This window comes from Artemia franciscana, chromosome 7, assembly GCF_032884065.1.
Source record: "Artemia franciscana chromosome 7, ASM3288406v1, whole genome shotgun sequence".
Classification (NCBI taxonomy): Eukaryota; Metazoa; Arthropoda; class Branchiopoda; order Anostraca; family Artemiidae; genus Artemia; species Artemia franciscana.
The window spans coordinates 63,795,551-63,804,375 of NC_088869.1; the positions used below are offsets into that span (position 1 = coordinate 63,795,551).

An 8,825-nucleotide genomic window follows, 5' to 3' on the forward strand; every position below is an offset into this window, starting at 1 on the left:
GGCGTCCCCAGGGCCCTAGAGCCGTTTTTAGAGGACCATGGATCCTTTTGCATCCTTTTAAGAGAAAAGGATGTCCCTACCCTGGGACTTTTAAGGGAAAAGGGTTTTCTTTGGTTTGATATAGGGACATAGACCCCCCCCCCTATATAGGTCTAGAGCCATTTTTAAAGGACAATGGATCCTTTTGCATACTTTTAAGGGAAAATTTTACACTGGGGGGGGGGGGGATGGCCCTAGGGCCATAGGTCCTAGGCTCCCCTAAGGTAACCCCTTAATTATCTGATAAAAATCAGCCTATCAGAAGTCAGGTCAGAGAACCATCTTGGCCAATCAGAGAAAAGCTCCTCCTAGGACTTCCTAGGGGTTTATTGTTCTTATAAATACTGGATCACAGAATTTATAAGTTCAATTATCTTGAAATTCTTATTGAATAAGGTTCATTTTATTTTCTATTTTATTGGTGTTTATGTGTTTAAGTGTCAAGTAAGTATTAACACCTTACCAAGGTAAGGTGTTTTTATAATAGTATTTAGCACCAGAAGAGCTATATGAAAAATGGAGGAGGCACTCTCTAATTAGGAAGTGACGTCCATGTAGGTTCATATAGTAAATTCTGTGTAGGCATAATCTAGTTGTAGGCTATACATTATAGGCCTAGAATTCCTTGTTCCAAGGGCATCAAGGAGAATAGACATCAGCAACTTTGAGCATTCCAAAGTGTTTAAGCTGTATTTTGTTTCTCCTAACATTTTATTGTGAATAAATTGTTATTGGCTGGGCTTGACTGTAGGCCTGTGAAAATGAAAGCTAGTCTAGTTGAAAGCCAGTTAAAATTTTAAATGCCTTTTAAGGGAAAAGGGTTTTCTTTGGTTAGATATAGGGACATAGACCCCCCCCCCCCAATGTTTGTTGCCATCCTGAAGCAAGTTTCAGCAGCTTTGAGCATTCCAAAGTATTGCATTAATTGTTGCATTAACTATGCATTAATTGCTCTGCTTTGGTTCAATTAGGGTCTCTAAGCCTACTGCTATGCTCAAAGAGAAACTGATTGTTGCCATCCTGAAGCAAGTTTCAGAAACTTTGAGCATTCCAAAGTGTTGCATTAATTGTTCCATTAACTATGCATTAATTGCTCTGCTTTGGTTCAATTAGGGTCTCTAAGCCTACTGCTATGCTCAAAGAGAAAATGTTTGTTGCCATCCTGAAGCAAGTTTCAGCAACTTTGAGCATTCCAAAGTGTTGCATTAACTATGCATTAATTGCTCTGCTTTGGTTCAATTAGGGTCTCTAAGCCTACTCCTATACTCAAAGAGAAACTGTTTGTTGCCATCCTGAAGCAAGTTTCAGCAACTTTGAGCATTCCAAAGTGTTGCATTAATTGTTGCATTAACTATGCATTAATTGCTCTGCTTTGGTTCAATTAGGGTCTCTAAGCCTACTGCTATGCTCAAAGAGAAACTGTTTGTTGCCATCCTGAAGCAAGTTTCAGCAACTTTGAGCATTCCAAAGTGTTGCATTAACTATGCATTAATTGCTCTGCTTTGGTTCAACTAAGGTCTTTAAGCCTACTGCTATGCTCAAAGAGAAACTGTTTGTTGCCATCCTGAAGCAAGTTTCAGCAACTTTGAGCATTCCAAAGTGTTGCATTAATTGTTGCATTAACTATGCATTAATTGCTCTGCTTTGGTTCAATTAGAGTCTCTAAGCCTGCTGCTATGCTCAAAGAAAAACTGTTTGTTGCCATCCTGAAGCAAGTTTCAGCAACTTTGAGCATTCCAAAGTGTTGCATTAATTGCTCTGCTTTGGTTCAATTAGGGTCTCTAAGCCTACTGCTATTTTCAAAGTGAAACTGTTTGTTGCCATCCTGAAGCAAGTTTCAGCAACTTTGAGCATTCCAAAGTGTTGCATTAATTGTTGCATTAACTATGCATTAATTGCTCTGCTTGGTTCAATTAGGGTCTCTAAGCCTACTGCTATGCTCAAAGAGTAACTGTTTGTTGCCATCCTGAAGCAAGTTTCAGCAACTTTGAACATTCCAAAGTGTTGCATTAACTATGCATTAATTGATCTGCTTTGGTTCAATTAGGGTCTCTAAGCCTACTGCTATGCTCAAAGAGAAACTGTTTGTTGCCATCCTGAAGCAAGTTTAAGCAACTTTGAGCATTCCAAAGTGTTGCATTAACTATGCATTAATTGCTCTGCTTTGGTTCAATTAGTGTCTCTAAGCCTACTCCTATACTCAAAGAGAAACTGTTTATTGCCATCCTGAAGCAAGTTTCAGCAACTTTGAGCATTCCTAAGTGTTGCATTAATTGTTGAATTAACTATGCATTAATTGCTCTGCTTTGGTTCAATTAGGGTCTCTAAGCCTACTGCTATGCTCAAAAAGAAACTGTTTGTTGCCATCCTGAAGCAAGTTTTAGAAACTTTGAGCATTCCAAAGTGTTGCATTAATTGTTGCATTAACTATGCATTAATTGCTCTGCTTTGGTTTAATTAGGGTCTCTAGGCCTACTGCTATGCTCAAAGAGAAACTGTTTTTTTGCCATCCTGAAGCAAGTTTCAGCAACTTTGAGCATTCCAACGTGTTGCATTAATTGTTGCAAAATTTTAAATGCCTTTTAAGGGAAAAGGGTTTTCTTTGGTTTGATATAGGGACATAGACCCCCCCAATGTTTGTTGCCATCCTGAAGCAAGTTTCTCCTAACATGTTATTGTGCAGAAATATATATATATATATATATATATATATATATATATATATATATATATATATATATATATATATATATATATATATATATATATATATATATATATATATAACAAATGAAAGCTACTGGCCTCTGAAAATGGCCTGTAAAAATGAAAGCTAGTTTAGTTGAAAGCTAGTTAAAATTTTAAATGCCTTTTAAGGGAAAAGGGTTTTCTTTGGTTTGATATAGGGACATAGACCCCCCCCCCTATATAGGTCTAGAGCCATTTTTAAAGGACCATGGATCCTTTTGCATACTTTTAAGGGAAAATTTGACACTGGGGGGGGGGGCGATGGCCCTAGGGCCATAGGTCCTAGCTCCCCTAAGGTAACCCCTTAATTATCTGATAAAAATCAGCCTATCAGAAATCAGGTCAGAGAACCATCTTGGCCAATCAGAGAAAAGCTCCTCCTAGGACTTCCTAGGGGTTGTGGTCCTAGTGTCTACTGTGGTCTTAGGGTAGACCCACAGTTGGCCTATGAAAATGAAAGCTAGTTTAGTTGACAGCTAGTTAAAATTTTAAATGCCTTTGATACTTGAATTTAAATTTTGAATTTAAAATTTTGATTTTTGAATTTAAAAAAAAGGGAATAGTTGTGGGAAAAGTTAAAATTTTAAATGCCTTTTTAGAAGGAACATTTTAGAGGGACAATTAAAAACACTTTAGCGTAAAGAGCAAGGTTCATTACTACTCTTGCATAGGTAAACCGTAGGCGTAATCATTTCTGTTCTTATTAAGTCTTAATGTTGCACCTAGCCTCGTACCGCGTTGTACAATTGTGCCTATTGTATAAAAGTGCGTAGAAAAGTGAAATAAGTGTCAAAATTATAGAAAACAATTTTAATTAATAATTTTAATAGTCAGTCTGGTTTCAACTTATTATAGTCATTAAATTCATTATAATTTAAATATACTATTTTGAATTCACAAGCAAAAAAAGGAAACTGATACTAGTTTCCTTTTTTAGATGACCAAAGAAATTGAAACCATTATTCCTGAAGAATCCTCGATTATGACCATGCCTGCCCCTGGACCGATTCTGAATGCCCCTGAACATACTTTGACTGCCCCTGAACATGATTTGACTGCCCATAAACCCACCTTGACTGCCCCTGAACTAACCTTGACTGACCCTAAACCAACCTTGACTGTCGCGGAACCGACCTTGACTGCACCTGGACAAACCTTGACTGCCCCTGGAACACGCTTGGCCTCTTTGATCGCACCTGAGGATGACTCTAGGAATCCTTCCATGACCCTTGCTGTTTCAAAGGATGTAAAAGGGAAGAAGCCAAGGAATTTCTTCACTATTTGCCAATTTTGCCGCAGATCCTTCTACAAATTGGACAAACACTTTCTGGCGAAGAAAGGAAGCTGTAGTAAGAATACCAATGGAGAATTTTGGTCAGTCAAAGAAGCAAAGGAAATGCACGAATTGGCCAAGGATGAGCTTGCAGAGAGGTCTCAGAACAAGTCATATTTTTTGGCTTCACAAGTGAGCAGCTTGGTGGAAGAAACCAAAACATTGCACGGTTTCTGCAAGGCTTTGTCGGCTATGACCGGAATATACTTTGACCCTCTAAATCTACCGGACCGCGCACTTTCATTTGAGGACACCAGGCCAGTGGCTGCGCACATGCACACACACACACACACAAACACACACACAGCACACGTGGCAGGGCCATCAACATCGGCGCTGCCACAGCAATCACCACCTGTCTTGGAAACAGATCTTTTCTCCGGTAAGCAATTAAGTTTGTCCTCTCAAATCCGTCGGAGAAGAGTCTCAGAAGAGTCAGACCCCGAAGATGTTGTGCACAGCGACGAGGGGGGAAGCCTCTACGCTCCAGAGATCCCTGAGGACGAATCTTCGGAGGAGGAGGAGGAAAAATCGGAGCTGCGAAGTGAATACTACAAGAAGGATTGGAATTGGACATCTGATATCAGAAAAAAGATGCAGAAACACGGGCTGTATGACATCTACACCAAAAATGTCAAAACAGAAGAGGAGGCGAAGAAGATGGCCTATGGAATCGGATTGATGAACAAATTTGAGAAATGGTCTGCGGAATGTGGAGAGAGGAGTACCAGAAAGTATAGGAATCCTTTTGGGTGCGCCCAGAAGATTGTATACTTTATCTTAGAGGGAACAAAGTATAATTGGAAGAATTTCCACTCTGCCGAAAGAGTGGAGCTGTTCTTCTCAAAGCTTGCCGACTGTGGAATGAAAGGAAGCAGCCGAAACAAATATGCTCAGGGCTATTACAGGTTTGTAAAATATATCACATCCCGTGGTAGTGATGCACCGCCAGAGCTGAATATAGCCCTCGTCAACTGTGCCATGTCGGCTGTAACCTTCTTGGATAGGAAGCAAAAATCTCTTGCAACGGCAGAGATGAGGCACCGAGAGCTCCAGCGGACTTTCAATCCAAACTCTTTCACTATAGAGGACTACAGGAACTTGAAAGCTGGCGTGGAGAAGTTCATGGCCCCTGTAATCACGCGGCTAACAAGAAATCGGCTGGTTGAAGAGGACCACACAAACCTCACTGCTTACCTCTGCTTTTTGGTTTCATTTATGTACGGTCATCGGCCTGGAGTTCCGGAGAATATGACGGTGATGGAGTTTTTGAACCGGCGGTATGTGGCGGAGGAAAATATGTTCGTCATACTTGTTGAAAAACACAAGACCGCTAGCATAAAGTCCGCTGGTGTTGCACTCAGTGTACGCGAAGAAGTCATTTTTAGAAATTACCTATCGTTTGTTCGACCTGCTTTGGTAAAGCCAGACTTGCCAGAGCCAAAACAATTCCTTTTATCGATGTCAGGACAGAAGATACAAAACACAAGCATAACATTGCGGAGGTTCCTGGAGAAAATTTTCCCAGGCGAAATGAGGCCAGGTGTTCGTGTTCCAAATCAGACTACAATACGCCACTTAATCGTTACTATTATTAGGAATGCGACAAACCTGTCAAAAGAGGACAGGGATATGATGCATGAGTACCTGTGCCATTCAGAAATTACGTCAAAGAATGTGTACGAAGCCTATGCGGACGACGAAGAGGTTGCTTCATGCATGGATGAGGCAACCAGGAAAAGGGTGGCCAAGGCAGTAAGTATACCTTAAAATTATGTGATATAGATTTCTTAAACAGTCTTTTTCATTTTATATAATCCTTAAGTAATCCTTTTTAATAATTCTTTAATAAGATTTTAAGTAATCCTTTTCAGGCTTTCAACGAAACTAAGTATTAATTGACCCTTTTCTTTCTTTCCAGACTTTCGACTTTCATATAATCCTTAAGTAATCCCTTTTAATAATCCTTTAGTAAGCTTTTAAGTGATACTTTTGTCAATTAACAGGTTTTCGGGCCAGTCGTTTGCTAGAATCTATACCTCTATATTGTAAATATATTAAATCTAACTATATATTAAATCTAAATGTCTATCTTCTCATGTCTATTTCCTCTTTTCTTTTCTTTTGAGGCTTTCAACTAAACCAAGTATTAGTTGACCCTTTTCTTTCTTTCCAGGCTTGGAAAGAAATATATAGTTAAAAGCCTATATATTTTATAGTTATAATATATTATATTATATAGTTATAAAAGCCTATATATAGTTATAGTTAAAAGCCTTTTCAGGCTTTTAACTAAACTAAGTATTAATTGACCCTTTTCTTTCTTTCCAGGCTTTCAACCGTGTTCTGGAGGAACAGCCAATAGATGGAAGGGCCAAGTTGAAGACGGCTTCTCTGAAATTGATAAGAAGAATCAATCCAGAGATAAAAAGCACAGCCATATTGAAGTCTGTTAAGGATCTCTACAGGAAACAGCTCAAACAGGCTCGAGCTGAGGAGATCCTTAAAAAAATGTCGGAGAAGCGTGGAATAGGAGCAGATCTCACTGAGGCCCTCACAGAAGCTAGCTTACAGATGGCAATTCGTCGGCTAGGATACCAAGACACCGTGCCGTCTCTGGAAGAAGTCCAGCAGACTTACAGAAGATTCAGGATCCCAAAACTCTTTCCTTCTGAGCCATTGGTAGATGACTATCTGACTCAATGTGTCCTTAATCAGTCCTGGCCGGGAATGACCGTAGCCCAGAGCCTCAACAAAGGAGCTGGACAAGGCGTTTATGCGACAATCCCGTTCTACAAAAATCAAGTAGTGGTTGAGATTCACGGAAAAAGGATGGCTACCATCGAGGCAAACAGACTCTTTCGGTCACTACTTGGAGAGGATGATGGAAGCAATTACTTTTTGACAGTTGACCAAGATGTTACGATAGATGCAAGAGAAGAGGCTTGCGCTTGCCATCCCCATCAGCAATGTTTCGGACGCCTTGTAAACCATAAGGCAAATGAGGATGGCCCGAATCTGAAGTCCAAGGCGTTGGTGGTTGATGGTCTGAAAAGACCTTTTCTCGTTGCGACACGAGACATTACGGCGGGAGAAGAGTTGTGCTTTGACTACGGAGTCAGGCCCGGCCAGTTCAATGAGGGCTATGAGCAGATGTTCCTCCTACCCGAGAAGTCCAGGAAGCGAAAGAGATCAGCCTTGATGGAGTTAGCAATGGACGAGACACAAGAAGAAGTAAGGAGTGAGGAGCCTCAAATGGACACACACACAAACACAGCCACAGACACAGAGCCACAGACACAGAGCCACACACTCAAACACACAGAAACACACTCACATACAATGGAGGAGATGTCAGAAGAAGCACGCAGTTCACCTTTGAAACAGATACCTTGGTGGGACAAAAAGCTGAACGAAAGAAATCTGCAGCGATGGAAGGAAATGCAGGAAATTTTTAGCAGCGATGATGAATCAATGTCGAGCCAAGAGCTGTCGGTAATTTTTCATCAAGTGGCAGGAACAAGTAGCAAGAAGACCAAACAATTGAAGATTGCAGAATGTAGTAAAGGTTTTGAGGCTGTGGCAAAGCGACTTTCTGCCACTCAGGAAGAGCAGCAAAAGAAGAGGAGAAAGAAAAAAAACAAGAAGAGCAAAGAAGACCACTGGGAAGTCAGTAACACACAATAGGTTTTTTTTAATAATTGTTTTTAAGTAATCCTTTCAGGATTTCAACGAAACTAAGTATCAATTCACCCTTTTCTTTCTTTCCAGACTTTCAACTTTTATATAATCCTTAAGTAATCCCTTTTAATAATCCTTTAATAAGTTTTTAAGTAATAATTTTGTCAATTAACAGGTTTGTCAATGGAAAATCACTAACACACATCAGTTTTTTTTAAATAATTGTTTTTTGTTATTAAATTACTGTCAGTGATTGTTCAACAAGATGACCGAAAAGTCACTAAACTACAATAATTTTTTTTAGAATAATTTTATAATATTTTTTGTTATTTTAATACAATTACATTACATGACACAATACACATAATAATAAATATTACATGACACAGAGGATGAGGCCTACTGGGGGAACCTCTTTAAAAAAGACGCGCCACTAGCCTTGACCTCTTGGGTGGTGTGGAACAAAGGCATCTTTTCCAGGTTTCATTCTCAAATCTCTGAAGATATTTGCCTGTATAACAATGGAGCCACTCAATATTGGTGCTGATTAACAGAATGTACTACATTGGCAATTCAAGAAAATTTATAAGTGGCATGAAGACTAGTTGATTTCCATTTTTATTTAATTATTTCTTGTGGGGTGGCCATTTTTGGTACCCCATTATTTTTGTAAGGACAGATCCCCCACCCTAAGAAGGGGAAACCGAATAAAAATGTCTAATAGCGTGTATGGGGCTGTTTGTTTGTGGCTGTTTGTGTATGCATGTGTTGGTCTATGTGTAGGTCTATGTGTGTATGTGTGTGTGTGTGTGTGTGTTTCAGTACATTTATCTGTGTGTGTTTTGTTTGCATATTAGGATATGTGTGTTAGTTTCGCTTGAGCTGAGGCCGGGGGGATTTCATAATCTGACAGGGTCATTTGTTTTTCAAACCAATCACCAAAGTCACCTGGTCACCACAAACCCAGTAATGCCAGCATGCCCCTTGGATTCAACAGTTCAACATCAAATAAACCAATTTCCTA

The 8,825-nt window shown here is 39.6% G+C and overlaps 1 protein-coding gene across 1 annotated transcript; it reads left to right on the forward strand.

The window, feature by feature from the left end:
- Positions 1–299: 299 nt before the first annotated feature.
- LOC136029588 (uncharacterized) lies at positions 300–8,529 on the forward strand. Its single transcript, XM_065708083.1, has 3 exons — positions 300–435; positions 3,725–5,875; positions 6,452–8,529. The coding sequence occupies exons 2-3, from the start codon at positions 3,725–3,727 to the stop codon at positions 7,805–7,807; spliced, it is 3,507 nt and encodes a 1,168-aa protein (XP_065564155.1). The 5' UTR covers positions 300–435; the 3' UTR covers positions 7,808–8,529.
- The last annotated feature ends 296 nt before the right edge of the window (positions 8,530–8,825 follow it).

What these genes read in the sequence shown, in the direction of transcription:
- LOC136029588 (XM_065708083.1), top strand. Translation starts at nt 3,725, where the DNA reads ATGACCAAAGAAATTGAAACCATTATTCCTGAAGAATCCTCGATTATG. An exon ending in GGAAAAGGGTGGCCAAGGCA is followed by an intron (nt 5,876 to 6,451) that starts GTAAGTATACCT and finishes CTTTCTTTCCAG; the next exon opens with GCTTTCAACCGTGTTCTGGA.